The 18,117-nt window shown below is 38.0% G+C and overlaps 1 protein-coding gene across 3 annotated transcripts in view; it reads right to left on the bottom strand.

Moving 5' to 3' along the window:
• The window catches only part of SLC9A9 (solute carrier family 9 member A9), a 527,348-nt gene that overhangs the window by 465,825 nt on the left and 43,406 nt on the right, over positions 1–18,117 (bottom strand). For all 3 annotated transcript variants that reach the window (XM_036904299.2, XM_057498899.1, XM_057498900.1), the window contains exons 3-4: positions 7,693–7,770; positions 6,121–6,197 (exon numbers count right to left, since the gene is read on the bottom strand). In XM_036904299.2, coding sequence (XP_036760194.2) covers positions 6,121–6,197; positions 7,693–7,770 — 155 coding nt within the window. The remainder of the gene's footprint in view (positions 1–6,120; positions 6,198–7,692; positions 7,771–18,117) is intronic.

The raw sequence follows: 18,117 nt of genomic DNA on the forward strand, positions 1-18,117 counted from the left end.
CATTAAAGATGTTAGAATAACTGGTTATCCACTAGAGAGAGAAAATTTTAATTGGATATCTACTTTGTGTCATATACCGATATCAATACCAGAAAATGGACTTACTGAAAAAAGCTAAACTTTAAAACACGTTAGAAGAAAATATCTTTCTGACTCTGGAGTAGGAAAGGATTAACTTAAAAAAATGCAAAAACACTAATCATAAAAGAAAACTTTTATAAATTTAACTACATTAAATTTCAGGACTTCTCTTCATTGAAAAACATCATGAACAAAGTAAAAGCATAAGATACAAACAAGGAGAAAATATTTGCAACATATACAACTGAATATGTATTAATATGCAGAACATATATGAAACCTGGCAAATTAATGAAAACATAAAATAATAGAAAAAGGACAAAAATCTTGAGGAGGTATTATATGAAAATATTACCAACTTCATTAACAATCAGGGAAATACAACTCAAGACCACAACATTATTTCATTTCACACCAATTAGATTGCCAAAAATTAAGAGGAAAAATGTGCACAACCACTTTAAATAGTGATTTGGCAGTACTTTGTAAAAATTAACATTCATTTGTAGACCCTATACCTGGGATTTCCACTCTTAGGTATATATACAGGATGGCCACCAAGTCTGGAAATACAGACAAATCCATATAACTGGTTTATTGTTACTACATTATAGTACATGATAAAATAACAACACCATATTTGCAGACTTTACGATCACCCTGAATGCAACCTAGAGACTTCTTCAGTTCTAAGTAAATATGGAGCTATGTACAATACTTCCCAACTACCTCTTTGCTCAGGCTCTTGAAAAACATACCAGTTCTTTGTGTTTGTGGATTGCAATTCCCTAGAAAAACTGATGAAATAGTAAAATCTATGCAGATTCTCTCTCATGGAAAATTTATAGATATTTTAAAGAGGTTCACTGCCTCTCTGAAGTCCTTTTATACCATCTCTGGGTCTGTGTTTCCTGGGTTAAGAACTCTGCTCTTAGTCATTCTCTTCCCAGGGTTTAAGCTGAATGTACTAAGGTACCATCACTCAGTCTTCATTTGTAAACTATACCTCTTTAGATTTTGGTTCTAGACTAGCAAACATGTCCCTTTTTTAAGGTTTAGGAGTCAGAATTTTAAGACTACTGAAATTCATCATGCTTTATCCTAGTTAAGGACAGAGCAACAGCAATTCCAGAAACAGCACCAAGAGCACTTAGGCCAAAAGGTTGCCAGGCCAGCAGGTCCAAGAACACACCAGATGGCAGAGAGCTTCCACGAGTTCCCTTCAATCCCAATCCTCATGGATAGATGGGCAGAGAGTCAGGCATGGCTTTGGTGGAGCGTACATTAAGGAACCCATCAGGAAAAACAACACTCCAGAGAAATGTTGAAATGAATAATATAAACAACCTCACATTTATGAATGCAGGTTTTTCATAGTAAGTTATTCAAGTCCAGCAATTCTAACCAAGCTAAATGGATTCATACCATCCCTTCAACTACCTCTAGTAAGAAAAGCCAGGTTCTGTTTCTACTTTGTCATTACACTCACAGCTCATTCTTAAATATTTAGATTTTTTGTAATTGTTAGCCATAATGATAAAATGTAAGAACCTGAAGTTATTGAGGACTTGGTTTGTCTAACAGATATAGTTATGAATTGCAAAACACTATAGGAACTACAAGTATCATTAGGGGAGGAGGAGAAGGAGATTCTAAAAGTGTGTGTTCTGAAGTCAGATGGGCTCTGCCATTTACTACCTTTACTTAATGTGCAACCTTAGGCAAGACTCAACCTCAGCATCTTCATATGTAAAGAATGGACAATAAAGTACCTATCTCATAGGAGCATTGCGAGAATAAAATAAGATAATGCCTATAAAAACCATAGGTCAGTAGCTAGCATATGGGAAGACATTTAAAAAGTGAGCTTCTTAAAAGTGAACATCCCATTCTTCATCATTTAGATCCATGTCTTTTCTCCAAATATTTTTCAAATTGTGCTATTTGTTTTAATTCCTCATTAACAGAGAAACTAAAAGGATATCATTTTCCTTGCTCTTGAAGAAGTATTTCATAGATACTAATGACAAAAGTAATTCTTAGCACAGAAGGAAGGGGCTGACAGTAAGCATCAGGTAGGTTAAGATTGTGATGATACAGCCACGTGGCACATAAGGGTAAAGACACAGGGTCAAAGATAAAGGAAGAGCCCCCAAAGATTGAGGAGATGATTAGAGAATATTTCAAATATGTGGGTTTTATTTAAAAACAGAGATATATTTAAGATTTTTCTTAAGTGATAAAATGGGGGAGAGGACTAAGAAAGGTGACTGAATTCTTTAAGAACAGTTCATCTTTTTAAAAAATTTTAAAGGTTTATCAGATTTTATTGCCAGAAGGGATATTGTTAAGCTTTCCCATGTAATATGAAAGATGATTCACATATGATTTCTGAAGTAATATGAAGTTAATAAAACTGAATTAAGAGTTCTTTCATTCAAATGGACCTAATGATCTCAATTTCTAAAAAGCATGTAAGTCCAACTCTAAAACCAAGCTGCAGTTGGATTTGATACAGTCTTTATCTCCAGAAAAGCATGCCCACTAGCTGAGTTTTCATTCATGACCCATAATCGCTCTTCATGGCCTTCACATTCTCATAAATTTTGGATTCTGGGCTTTTATAGTCATCTGGCAGCTGACTCTCCAGCATTTCAGTTCCCACATTCGCTTATACTGTCTATGAAACCTCCTCTTCAACTTGGAACTTGTGCAATGTTTCCCACACCCACCAGGACTAATGTACTTGATGGCAGGGAAAATACAACTACCTCATCCCTCACCATTAAATGACTACCCAGAATCAACCTCCTCTATGAAATTATTCTCAGAGTCTGATCTAACTGACTACCCTGAATCCCTCCTCCTGCCCATTTCATACAAGTTAATCTGCATAAACCAAGGCTTCCCTCCTTCCCCTGAAGAACATGGATTCCTTTTGGATGGGATTCCCAAACAAAAAGCTCTCATGTCTATGACAACTCCTACAGGGCTAATGAAGAAACATGTGGCATGTTAGTAATATTGACCAATTTATACAATTTTCTTTTTTAGGTTAACATTTCAAAATTTTTGTAGTGCTAATAATAAATAGAAGCAAAGCACAGTTTTGGAATTAAGAATTTGACTCTGGAGCCAAACTATTTAGTTATTAATACCAGCTCTATTACTTATACTGTTATTCCCTCTAGACCTCTGCTGTCTCAACTGTTAAATGAGGGCAATAAAAGTATTGGCTTAATAGGATTATCTTGAGGATTAAATCCAATAATCCATGCAAAATACTTTTAAAAAAGGCATACTATATATCAATACCTCAATAAATGTTTGTTTTGTTGTTCTTGTTAACATTAATTTATCAGAAAATATAACCAGTCATTTTTTAAGGTTTGAGTACACACTTGAGAGACTGATACAATAGGAAGCACTTCATTATGAGTGTCAGTTTGGTGTGAGGTAAGTTTATGTCCAAGATCATATCTGAAAATCAACAGCATAAAAATAAATTCTTCTCATCATACAGAACCCAAAGCAACTGGATTTGCCATTACTTTTCCCCCTTATTTCTGATCATAGGACAAGTGTGAAGTCACCCATTACCAGCTAACGGATGAATCCAATGGATACTCCAGTACCTCCCTATTTGGCCTCTCCTGTGTCAGACACTGTCCACCCATCCCTCCTTTTTCCTTTGACTTCCAAACACTTGCCTTGCTGGCTTTTCTTCTTGGGCCCAGTACCTCTTGGTCCATTGTGGGAACCTCTTTCCTTTCTTCAAATAGTACAATTGCTCAGGAACTTTCTCTTTTTACTCCAGTTTCCCTGGATGATCCCCATTCTCTCTCCAGATTTCAACAAGTTGATGACACAGTATCCACCTTTACTGCCACTGCCTAAGGCCAGCCTCTCATCACTTCCAGGGCTTACGGAAATTGCCTCTTAAATGGTCCCTTTTTGCCATCTTTTATCCACTTTAAAATTTCTCCTTCATACAGCCATCAGAATGACCTACCCAAAGTATTAATCTGATCTTGCCACTTCTTCAATGGTCTTTACATTACTAGATGAGATCCTAAAACCCTTAAACTATCTACCCCTTCTGCACTTTAATGTAATAACCCACATTAAGAAGGCACCCTACAAGTTTTTTTTGTTCAGATTATGTACAGTTCAAAGAAAGAACATGGTTCTAAAAGTTTTTCCAGGCCTACTTTTCATTCAAATCACTTTCCATTTTAAATTATTGATTGCAGCCTTAAAATAAATTAGGAGATGTTCTCAACTCTGGCAAATGACTGTCATCAGATCTCTTGAAGTGAACTTTTTCAGAACAAGTCAATTATATACACATACATTTTATATTATTGCTTTTATTAAAAATAAAGATTTATAGATTTTTCATGATAGTGAGAGCATATTATATAAATGCATTCAAAGTATACTTAAAATCAGTTATACAAAAGAAACAAGGTAATAATGAAAACTGATTATTCCATAATTTGACAGCCTTAACCACAAGTTTAGAATTTGAATTCAGTATAAATTTCATATCCCATATTATAGAACTGCTAAAAAAATCAATCTTTGCTATAAACCAATGAAAATTTGTTGTAAGTCCACACATCTCAGAACCTTCTGTCAGCATATAGGAGCAGTGTTTAGGGATGTATAGGAATTCAGCAGAAAGTGCTGAAGGGAGAGGGGGTGATGGTAAGACCTGCTGTATCAGAAGCTGAAGTCCTGAATTCTGTCCTGACCATGGCCATACTTCCCGTAGATGGTGAGGTTAAGAAAATTAGCCTTTCAAGTATTACTTTCCTCATCTTCAGATCTGCACAGATCTCTAAGGTTCTTGCCAGCTTAGAAATCTAAATATTTAGCTACGGCATGCCTATAGAGCAGAATAGCCCACCTCTAAACATGATTTGAGAAGGATCAAATTCATGATGTCTCTCAATCACAAATAGTTTAAAGATCTCTCAGGTGTCTGGACTTGATGAGGCTTCCCAATCTACATTCCTGCAAGTGTCCACTTTCAGGCGCTAAAATCTTTAGCTTCTTCATTGCCTTAACCATGTTGGATATTTTCATATAATCTAGACTTGATTCAAAAAATTTAACAGAGAATTCAACAAAACCCCCCACTGTTTTCAGTTCCAAGTAATAATACCTCCTCAGCCTTTCACGGACCCACACTAAACACTTAGAAGGGAAGGGCTGGATGAGTGACTAGTGTGTGTTTTTAGCTTCAGCTTCTTGTGTTAGGGTTATAATAGCTGTATGCAGTAAAATTCATGGTAAGGTTGACTGAATCAAACAATTTAAGACATCTGCACCACTTTAGTCATAACAGCTAGACATGTTTTCTTTTCTGCAGTGGATATTTAATGTATTAAGTAAGAATATAAGCAAATGGGATTGGCTTCACCATTTTGTACCACAATTTGCTTTATGATCAGCTGCAGGCCACAGTCTATATAGTTAGACTTGGAGTTTAGCAGAGTAACCAATAAGGTATAATTAGAAAAAAAAGGTGCATTCTATTAGTTTATCAACCAAAAAGTCATCCCAGCATTAAGCAACTCTGCTGATATTTGTGGATGTCTGTCTCAGCTTGATCTCTTACAAACTTTCCCTTACAAAGAAAACCTTTGATTTATAGTTACTATGGTACTCCTGTCAAATACAGGTAGCATCCTGCAAAGAAAACAGAAAAAGAAGGCAGCGTGCTTATCTGCATTATTCCAGTCAGTGTGCTTCACATAACTCAAGCCAAGTTATCCACATTCCATAAGTCAGAAGTCCAAATTTCACAGAGAAAATCTAGCAATACAATTCCAGTTTGCTTTGATTTGGAGCCTTGTGTTTGTTAGAAGAAATGTAAGCCTTGGAACTGAGTCAGAAAAACACATAAAGATGTGATATTCTGAAAAAAACTGACAGTTCACCCAGTCAGTGTGAGTCCAGGAAGTGTGAGATTCTTCCCACAGATCATTGGCCCCACAGCCACCTATAAGTTGAGCTCTGAATGTCACTTACCCTATGACGATACAGGAGATGGCAGTTCCCAAGAAGGCATATGTTAAAATAGATCCCAAGTTTTGAAAAAAGTGTCTCTGGGAAAAAAAAAAAATTCAAATGTTACATCTACATTTTTTCTTAGTGTAACAGGAAATAAAAATAAATGTATGCATTTTCACAGACCCCCCTTTCCCTCACTGTTCAGGCAAATTTGGTTTTGAAGCCTCAATTTCTGGCCTTATTATGCAAAAAAGACTTAACTGAGGGGACGAAATAACATCCAGAAGGTGACAGGGTAGAGATGATAGAAATGACATAGAACTGGATGGACCTGCGAGGGAAGAAAGCGATTGGGACAATGTCCATGCAGGACCCTGGAATGATTAAAGGAAGACAGAGTTTTTGAGATTTGTTGTCAATGAACCCCTTTAACATTTAAAAAATACTATTCTAAAATATTTAACTTGCCTTTTGACTTTTATTGGACCTTGGACTTAAATTTCTTCTGAATGTGATGAAACAAAACCTTACTCATCTAAAACAATTTATTCTTATGAATCACACAAAATGACGCTTAGTATTAGGGCGGGGAATGAGGAAGGATGACCTGAATCAATCCAGCCTTTTAAATCTTTTCAAATGCTGACTTGGGAAACACTCCCTTTCAGTTCTCAAAGTGGGAACTGAGAAGTCAGAACCGACAGCCAGAGGGAGCCTGGAGTACACAAGAAAATCAGGTATGCGCTAACAGCCTCCCGGCTGCTGGAGCCGACAGGCCAGGCCGGAGGGAGGAGAGCCCAGAATCTCCAGGCAGGAGGAAAGGAGCCACACTGCCTCTGCATCTCAGAATGCATACATGCCAGAGCCTCACTCTGTTGCACAGGGGGATCATAGCACCTAAAACTGCTATGTGAATTATTAATCTATGAAATGTACACATTCAGGCTATACCTAAGTAATGTCAGGCAAATAAATAGAAACTGCAAAACTGGACTTTCTATGAGCACAAAAAGTTGAATATTAGCAAAGCATTCTCGAGTTTTCACCGATAGATAAACCCAATGTTTATCTCAGTTAACACAGATCTCTGGTTACAAATATACAGAATAACATTGTCCAATATTAATATAATGTAAGCCATACATGTTACTTAACATTTTTTTGGTAGCCACATTAAAATAAGTTTAAAAGAAGCAAAATGAATTTTGATAATACATGTTTAACCCAATATATCCAAAATATTATTACTTTTCCATGAAATAAATATAAAACATTATTGAGATATTTTACATTCTTTTTTAAAAGTAAGTCCATAAAATCCAGTATGTATTTTACACTTAAAGCACATCTTCATTCAGACTAGCTGCATTTCAAAGTCTTAATAGCTGTCTGTGCAGCTAATGGCCAGAATACTGAACAGAACAGGTTTAGAAGAATTCTAAGCATGTCAAATTTGAATCTGTCATCACACACTCTAAGATAATGGTATTCTTACCAAACAGGTAAACCCATAAAACAACTGTACCATTAGTGCTGGGAAAGTTCTCTACTTAATGATAAAAGAAAAAAAAAAAGTCACTATATATTTACCTTCTTTAGGCTGTATCCTGCATGAAATATAATTGGTGGCAGTAAAACATTGAAGAAGATTTCTGGATCAAATGTCATCTGCCAGAAAAGACAAAAGTGCAGTTAAGAAGATGCTCCTTTGGGCTACTAAAAATGTATTTTAAGAAAACAGTTATAGTTACTTCTGCTAATGTTGTTATTAACAACATGTTATTAAATTAGAAGAGATGTTATTAAATTAGAGATAATTAAATAAGATAAAATGCAACTTAGAAATTCATAAATGCAATATAAACTATAAAGTAATATTTTAAATGTGAAACCCATACTCCATTCTACAGCTAATAAAAACACACGCACAAAAAAAACCCTCATAAAACCTCTTTGGGCAAGGAAAAGTTTTCCTTTTATTTTGATTAATTATTCATTCCTCATACGTTAAATATTTTTATTCTATTTTATTTTTTTCTGGTCAAAGGCATCAGTACTGTTCAAACATTTTAGCTTCTGACAAGGATTTATTTAAAGTTTTCCCAAATAAAACATTTTTAGAAATTTAGTCTTAGTTTTCCCTATGTTATCCCATTCTAAAGATTAAAATTCCTTCCAGATTCTGTGTAAAAAAACATTTGAAAGTTAACATGGGCTTTTCTAGTATGTGTTTATTGGCCTTTACTTTTTTGTTAAAATAAACTTGGCCAAAAAAAATATATAATTCAGTGTGCAGTACAGTGAAACGAGATGTAGAAGTTCTTGAATCCAATACCTACTATTCGCTGGGTGTTTGAAAATGAAGTCATTTAATCTTTAAAACATTCCTTAGATTCATCTGTCCTTACTTCCTCTCTCTCTGTAACACACACACACACAGTGCCATTATTTCACCACTAAGGTCTTCTTACTGTTACAGTACTCACCAAAATCTCTCAGATGTATGGATTTCACAAGTATAATTTCTAATTTTCTACCCTTTTTACACCTGAATTCTCACTCATCTCTGAAGCTGGATCTCAAAAGCTGCCCCTCTCTGAAATCCACATTGATTTCCCCAATCAAAACCAACCATTCTCTCTTCGATGTCCTTTCAGCACTTTGAACCCTCCCTTGTAGCATATATATTTCATAGCATACTTTATAGGATTACTGGTTTGTGTTTGACTGTTTCTCCTATTAAACTGGGCACTTACCAAGGATAAGTCAGTTCTGCCATAGTCAATTCATTGCTACTTCCATCCCTCCCAGTGCTAGCCCATTGCTCAATATGTATTTGCTGAATTGGAAAACAATTACTTTTGAGAGTCAAATATATGAAAATGGTATGAATTATATATACTCATACAATATAATGAGTTATAATACACATCTGGTCGTTCAGACGATTAAATATGTATTTCCCAGGTACTTCTGGTCTTCATCCAGGATTCCTGAAAATACTTCAGAGCCTTAAAGGTGAAATGGGTGTATTGTCATGTTAATGAGACTTCTGGACCCCACCCAAGGGCAGAGGCTGGAGGTTGAATCAGCCAATGGCCAGTGATTTAGCCAATCATGACTATGCAACGAAGCCCTCACAAAAACCCCTGAGAAGAGCATATGGCTCTCTCAGATCCTGCATTTCAGTTGGAGAGAGAGCTTCCACACTTGGGGAACCAGAATGCCTCCACGTGCCACTGAGCCAGGCTCCAAGCTCCACGAGGATAGAAGTGCCTTTATTTGGGACCTTGCCCTGTGTATCTCTTCATCTTGTATCCTTTATGGTATCCTTTATTAAAAACATGTTTTCCTGAGTTTTGTGAGCTGCAGCAATCAATCAAACCTAAGGGGGAGGTCACTGGAACCTCCAATCTGTAATCTGTTGGTCAGAAGCACAAGGAACTGCCTGGGGCTTGCAACTGGCGTCTGGGGTGGAGTGTGAGTCTTGTAAGATGGAATCCTTAACCTGGGGAATCTGGCGCTGTCTGGAAAGATAGCCTCAGAATTGCATTGAGTTCTCAGACCCCGCTGGTACTAGAGAACTGCTTGTTGTTGTGGGGGGGGGAAGACCCCCTCCCACACACACGCACTGGATTCAGGTCTGGGAACTGGAAAGGAGTTATACTGCTGTGTATACTATTATTGTTGTGCATGAAAAAGCACAACTCATAACATCCTTACACATCACAGGTAAGGATTACTTAAGTAAAAATGAAGAAAAAACTCAATTTCTTTTATCACTTGGGGTCGAATTGAGCATTGCCAGAATTCTCCTTCCTTCCCGATAGTGGCCCCTTCACTCTACTCTCCTAACACTCAGGAAGGGCTAGGACAGGACAGTAGGAGCCACATAGCTCAGCTGGGCTCCTCCCATAGACTGAACAATGCACCCATTGATGCCACAGCCTCTTATAACAGTGAGCATCCATAGCTCTCAGTGCCTCAGTTTCTTCACCTTTAAAATGCATATAACAATGCAATATCTAATTCTAAGGTGGTTATGAATATTAAATGAATTAATATTTATAAAGACCTTGATGCATTGCCTAACATCTAGTAAGCACTTTTAAGTATTCATTATTAAGGAAAATAAAATATGTAAATAAATATTTTCAAGTTATACTATTTGAAAAAGCTACCTTGTCAGGAACTCTTAACCATTACAACTGTGTAAAATATCTGCAAAGATCTTACTTTCCCTTCAAAGTTTACTTTTTCTATTATCTGATATACCACTATTGACCTATTTTTATGAGGCCTCTTTGAGATTATATCAAGTGGATAATTGAAAGTTTTTAGCAAAGAGATATATTTCTAAGTGCTGGAGGAATGAAGCAATGCAGCCTTTCGTCTGGAAGACAGAAATACAGTGGCACAACATCTTGGAAGGAAAATCCCTTGCCTCAGCAGTTTTTCCGCAAAACTCAGGTTAATCATTCAATCAGAACATTTCAATAATCAGAAGGTCCCATTCCCTGCATGCTTGTTACTAATATGCTATTGACTTATATTTTCTGGAGCAGCCAGATGAAACTGTCAGGCTGAGAATGGCATGCAGCATATGAGGATTTATCTGTGTATACAAAACAGATTTGTGTTCCTTTCAGATTTACTCTAAGCTTAGGAACTGCTAAATCAGAGTTCTGGGAGTAACTCCAAATCCAGACAATTTCTCAGAAATGGCTGGATCTGCTGCTGCACGAACCTCCAGATGGTGATTCCACATGTCATTTTACTCAGACTGTGTTCTAACCATGACCTTGGATGTGAGACTGTTTTTAAGGCCCAAACATTTAAACTTTTTCATTATAGTATGAGGGGGAAAAATCTACGACAGGGGTAAATGGGAAGAATAGAAAGCAAAAAATATTTCAACTACACACATTAGTCTTTTAAGATACAAACTTATACACCAGCACTATCTGACTGTGCTTTCTGTGATGTTGGAAATGTTCTGTAACTGTACTGCCCAACATGGTAGCCACCAGCCACATGAACTATTGAACAGTTGAATTGTAGGCTAGTTGCAACTGAGGGACTGAATTTTTTTATTTTCACATCTGTGACTAGTCACTATTGGTCAGTACATTTATAGACAGTTACTAGAATTTAAAAACTCATACCATTCAGCTTTCAGATGATCTATCATACTGTATCAAGTATAGCCAACTTGGAGAAACAGAGCTGAGACTCTGAGGTAGAAGAATTATGGATGCTTCATGAACAGTGATATTTTTAAATACTGGGATTTAATTTAACAGATAATAAATATGGGGGACAGAAAAATATCATTATGCTCACAAGGAGTAGTTTTAGCTTTTGTCTCACATATATATATGCCACCATTTGGCTAGGAATGACCCAGACATATGTTCACAGAGATAATCAACTATGGTTGGGTGAAAACCTCCCAGAGTAAAAAGAAAATGTTCCAAGTTTAATTCCCAAGTTCATTAGAAGGTTAAAGATACAAAATTCTGTTTGCCAAAGTATTAGAGCATCTAGTAACTCAATATGACTTATCTGGGAAGAAATATCAGTGCTCTATTCAACTATGAAATAAATAAGCACTGAAACAACCACCTTAATGGGGACTGTGATTTATGTGACATATTGCTTCCAAAGAGGCCTTTTAAAAACAATGTTTCATCAGTTTTGACAACATTCTTGAGTGGTAGCTGGCAAATGCAATTATCCCCATTTTCCAAAGACAGGAGAAGGAATTAATGGCATGCCCAGTGTCAATTAATGTGGCAGGGATATCGTGGGGAATTGGGTGTATATGAGTGGGCAAACTAAATGTTTGCTTTCTGAGGGAACACCAGGCTAACATAACTACTTAAAGCAAGATTTAGGAATGTTTCAGAGAGGTTAGGACTCAGAAGTAGAGCTTCATTATAATTCCCAATTCTTTTGGAAAAATAAAAGTAACACAATAAGGTGTCAATCATTTTCCACACTTTGTTTGTTAAAAATTTAACAAATGTCTTCCTGCAAAGTATTTGAAAATATATGATAGATAGACTTAATCCGTGAAAGTTATAGTCAAAGAAAAGAAAGACCTGTGCAAGTGCAGTACAAAGCATGGGACTAAACTATAATTCAGAGTTTCCTAGGACAGAGACACCACTCAGGGCTTGCTGACCCAGCAGAGAGGCTTGATATTAAAGCAGCATATGAGCTGGGTTTTGAAGGATGGGTAGGAACCTACCCATAGGGCATCAACATACAGAGCCATGCTCCCTTGACTGCCCCAGGGACAGTGGGTCAGGATTCACCACACAGTAGAGGAGACTAGCAGCTTCCTGGAGTTTCAGTTATACTTGATACCAAGTAACTTGAAATATTTAAATATTAAAGTAAATGCAGATAAATTAAAAAGTGAAATTCAAGCTCTGTGTGCATTTTTAATACAAATAGGAGACTTCAAAGAAAACTTGATGTGCTCAGGGCAGGCAGCTTCCTGATGCACCTAGAGACAGGTTAGGGGTATGCATCTCTTTTCCTCTTCCCTAAGTGATGCTTTAGCGTGGGAAGCACTGGGATGGGAGAAAGAAGAATAGACTGCAGTGCTCCCCTCACTGGCCCAAAGATCATACTGGACTGGGACATGAGCAAGAAATAGGCCTTTATTGTGCTAAGTCATTGAGATTTGGGGGTAGTTTGTTAAGGCATTTGGCCTATTCCATGATTTGTGCAAAGAAAAAAAAAGAAGGTATAGAATATATACATATATATATGTAACTATTGGCTGACTCCAAGGGGCTAGGGAGGAGACCTTAGTGGCAGGAAGGGGTTGGGGGTTGGAAGAAGGATTTTCTGTGTACTTAATGAGAGGTGATTTTTCTCTGCCCTGGCTTCATATCTACAAATACAGAGATGACCATTGCTTAGAGTAGTGCATGCCAGTATTTTCTCCATTATAACACACACAGAAAATGATTATATTGGGTCAGTGGGGTGAACTGTGGGGAAATTAGGGTCTTGATGAAGCTACATAGGGCTGAAAGGATCAGACTGGGCCTCTGAACATCCTCCATCCAAGAACGAAGGAGTTGATATCTGGGGGCTTACCTGTAACTCATTAGCAATCCAACGAAGGAGCACTGTGCAGGAATAACACCACTGACCCTTGTCCCACCTGTCACTCATTCCTTCCCAGGAAACAGAGAGTGACTGATCTGATTGGTGAGTTGGAAAAAAGGAATTGAGTGTGTGTGTGTACAGCTCAGCCCCCTCCTCTCTCTGGGCTGGAATCAGCCTGCTTGCTGAAAGTGGAGGCCCCTGGCTCATTCCATCCCTAAGCTTTACAAGAACAGAGCCTAGAAGACCCATATTGTCCAGCTGGGTCTACGGCTGAACTGGTTAGTCTTTCTAGTTCTAGAGACAGCTCACAGACCAAGCCTCATTACTTCACCTAGCTTTTGATCTCCATCTTTCCCACTTCTGTATCTATGTCTCAGTTAGGAAATCAGGTAGGCAAAAGACATGATATTGAATGACTCCTTCAAGATTTTAACATACCCTTTTGTGCCTTTTGAATGTTGAGCCATGTGAATGTATTACCTACTCAAAAAATAAAGTCTTTTTTTTTAAAGTTATATGTCTTGGATAGACTAGTTTGGAGGAGCCTCAAGTTTGGCCTAGATGTTAGAAAATCATTGTCAGTCCATGGTTATGCAAAATAAGCATGAGGTAATAACAATGTGAATGAAGGTAGCTGTGACATAATGGAAAGAAGCAAACCTAGGAGACATGCATTCATTCCAAGTATTTACTTAGAATAAGCTAAACATGTGGCAGGGAGGATTAGCAAGGATTGTGGGTGAAATAGAGAAGCAAAAATTAAAAACCCAAAAGGAATCCCTATTTTTGCACTTGTGTGAGTGACTGAGTGAATGTGACTAGAGAGGAGCTGACTTTACAGAGGTGAGAGGGGTCAGGAAAGCTGAGGGCTAATTGAGTCTGAGATGTCTTTGAGACACTTGGGGGGAAGCTCAGGGTCAAGGAGAAATGTTCTAGAATTGTCAGCATAGAGGAAATGATGGGTATGGACAGTATCTCTAAGGGAGTAAGTGCCATAGAAAAGAGGACAAGGGCAGAATCCTGGGACTAGAAAGACGTGGCACTACTAGAGAGAGAGACAATGAAGAAGCAATGAGAGAGAGGAGAGGAAAATAAAGCTCAGGACGCAGAAAACAGGGAGAAGCAGCAGGAGAGAAGGAGGTGCTGCTCCCTTACATAGGGCTGCCAATAAAAGTACAGGATGCCAAGTTAAATGAGGACATCAGATAAACAACAATTTTTCAGGATAATTTCTTAGTATCACATTTGTGACATACTTTTCATTAATCATTAATTATTTATTTAAAATTCAGTAAGAGAAACACAAGAATAAAACTCCCCAAAATGAGCCTGTACTTTTACACCTGGCTAACTGAGGGAACGGCCAAGGAGCAGCTGACTCCACCTGTCCCATCTTGATGTCAAGGACTGTGGAAAGGAATTTGGGAGCCAAAGGGAAATCCTTTGGATTTCATAATTAGGAACTGGTTGTCGATCTTTTTCAATTAATTTCAAACAAGAAGTGAATAAAGGGAGCTAAGGAAAAAGTGAGTACTGAGGAAGTGGAAGCAGTGGGTTCTTGGCCCTTCATTTGGGAGGTTGACTGGCAGCTCTTTTAGGGTACCTGATAAATGGCTTTTGCATGAGATGGAGGAAGGAAGGAGAGGGGGATCAAAAGGACAAAGGTCATGAAAAAAGGAGGCAAGAGGGGCACTCAAGACATGGAGTGGTCAGAGTATAAGTTTAGGAAGGTAAAGAAATGACATGAGCATCAAAAATGAAATGAATTGCAGTTTAGAAAAGTGGGGAGAAAAATCCTACCCTTAACATTCAAATCTGTGGAATGGCCATATTAGGAGATGGTTATTCACAGTAAAAAGTATTCTTCCATTCCTTCAGATGTTTCCTATACAAGAGCCCTTATATGCAACAGGTACTCAGAGAAATAGGCTTTCCCTCATGTAAGCTTATGTTTAAGAAATACTTAGTTCCACAGACATGCAGCCTGTCAGAGGGAGAAGCTGCTGTAGAGGTCACCCAGTCTAGGGGTCTGCAAACTGATCTCTGCCAATCCCTGGGCTCCCTGGAGGGGGCGATGGTGGTAAGTGGGGACAAATGCCCTTCCATTTTGGTGTGAGCAGTTTTGATTTTGCCTATTTTACACACTGGGAATTGGTGTCAGATGACTTTCTTGAAAGAAGAGTTCTTGTGATAAAAATAGTTGAAACCCCAACCTAATATCCCCTGGAAAGTTCAAGCAACATGTAGAAGGGCATGGGGAAGGTCACAGGGCGCTTAGAAATCCTAAGCCAGAGCTGTTTCTCTTTATTACAGTTATGCTCTTAATTTTGCTTCAAGTAAGTTTTAAATGTGTCAGAGTTGAAGTCCCTACCTCCATTCCTCCCTGGAAGTAACCAACACCGTTAAGTTAGAAAGTGTTCTTTCCTTCCATGACTGTATTCTTGGTAGTTTACATATATGTATCCAGAAGCAATAACTAGTATTATTTTTAGTATACTATTTTACACAGAATTAACACATTTTTAAAATTTACAGAAACTCAACTTATATATGACTACTTTTTACATATAGTTTATTTTAAATTTTACAGAAACTTAACCATAAATATCCCTTTGTATTCTGCTTTTTACATTCAACATTGTTTTCAAGATTTACATTAATACATGTGAATCTTGTCCATTCACTTAGATTGCTGTGTAGTGTTCTACTGGATGAGTATATCATGATTGTTTTTTCCCTTTTCTAACAAGAGAATTAGGGCAATTAGGTTGTTTCTATTTTTTGCAATGACTAAAAGTAGTACAATTAGAGGGAGTCAGAAAAACTAAGGAGGCAGAAACCTCTTCCCAAAACCACATATAACATGAAAATACAGCATATACAACTAATCCTGAAAAAGTGACCTGAAGACTGCAAAACAGACTGCCTATATCTTGAAAAAAGAGAAGACCTCACAAAAAAGGGTAAAATAGCAAAGCTGTGATCCAGTGGGACACAAGCCCTCCCCCTACCCCAGCCCATAGGCAGGAGGAAGAGAAACAAAGCAGGGAGAGAGTAGAAGCCCAGGACTACTGAGCACCCAGCCCCAGAGGTTTGTTCCAGGAGTACAAACCCACATTACATGGTACTCTGGAGATTAGTGGGGTTGGAAAGCAAAGATGGGGAGAATACATGGAGAGACTGAGATTCCAGCCACTTGTGGAAAACAGGTATGCACAACCAGCTGCTCTGCGATAAAAAAAAATATGGGAACTTTGAAAGAATTTCTAGCACCAAGAGGGGCGCTAAAGGGGCAAAGAGTATACAGAGCTCACTGCTCAGAAGAAAGGGCCGGTGGACAAGATCATTGAGGCACACTCTGCCCAGCAGGTTGGGAACTCTCAGGAGCTCCAGATGGTCAATCCGCATGGCTGGCAATGCAGCCCCGAGATCCCCCACTGTGGTATGCAGCCTGCTGCTTCTTCCTCACGGAAGGCAACTATCCCGCATGCCTACTACCCCACCCATCATGCTAGGCCAGCTGGAGAGTGGCCCTGCCTAAATAAGCTATAGAGGCATAGCACAGTGGCTCCTCCCTGCAGCCCACTGGATCTGGCAATGGAGGCAGGCTCTAAAGACAGGAAGGAAGGAAAGAGCTCTTTCCTATAGACAGGTGCCAGTTGCACTTGCCTGGGAAAACCACCATTGCTGTAGGTGCTTGGCAGCTCCAGAGAGTAGAGTTTTGGGACACTAGAGGGTACTGCCTACACAAAGTTATCATTCCATAGGAAACACTAAAAAAATGAAAACAGCAAAAGAATTTGGTCCAAACAAAAGTGCAGGAAAAAACACCAAACAAAGGACTCAGTGAAACTGAAATCACCAAACTTCTTGATAAAGATTTCAAAATAAAAGTCATAAACATGTTCATGGAGCTATAAAAAACTATTCAAGATCTCAGGGAGGACTTCAAGAAAGAGAAAGAAATGTTGAAAAATACAGTATCTCAAATGAAGTACACAATGGAGGGATTTAAAGGTAGATTAGGTGAGACAGAGGAGAAAGTAAATGAAATACAAACTATAGAACAGGAAAACAAAGAAGCTGAGGAACACAGAGATAAAAAGATCTCTAGGAATGAAAGAATAATAAGAGAACTGTGTGGTCAATCCAAACGGAACAATATTCACATTATAGGGGTACCAGAAGAAGAAAAGAGAGAAGAAGAGGTCTTTGAGGAAATAATTGCTGAAAAATTCCCCAATCTGGTAAAGGAAATAGTCTCTCAGGTCACAGAAGTGCACATATCTCCCAACACAAGGAACCCCAGGAAGACAACATCAAGACATAACAATTAAAATGACAAAAATCAAGGACAAGGAGAGAGTATTGAAAGTAGCCAGAGAGAGAAAAAAGGTCACTCATAAAGGAAACCCCATCAGGCTATCAGCAGACTTCTCAGCAGAAATGTTACAGACCAGAAAGGAGTAGCATGATATATTTAAGGCAATGAAACAGAAGGGCCTCTAACCAAGAATAGTCCATCTGGCAAAATTATCATTTAAATTTGAACCAGGGATTAAACAACTTCCATATAAGCAAAAGTTGAGGGAATCTACTTTCTACAAACCATCTCTACAGTGTATCTTAAAGGGACTGCTCTAGATGGAAGTGCTCCTAAGGCTAAATAGCTGTCACCAGAGAAAATAAACCAGAGTAAAGGAAATAAATCAATTAATTAGTAAGCAAATACAAAATTAAATCAACTACTCACAAAGTTAGGCAAGGGATACACAAAGAGTACAGAAGATGACACCTAATATACAGAGAGAGGAGGAGGAAGAAGAAGGGAGGGAAAAAACCTTTAGATTATATTTGAAATAGCATAATAAGCAGGGTAAGTTAGAC

Source organism: Manis pentadactyla, chromosome 1 (assembly GCF_030020395.1).
Source record: "Manis pentadactyla isolate mManPen7 chromosome 1, mManPen7.hap1, whole genome shotgun sequence".
Classification (NCBI taxonomy): domain Eukaryota; kingdom Metazoa; phylum Chordata; class Mammalia; order Pholidota; family Manidae; genus Manis; species Manis pentadactyla.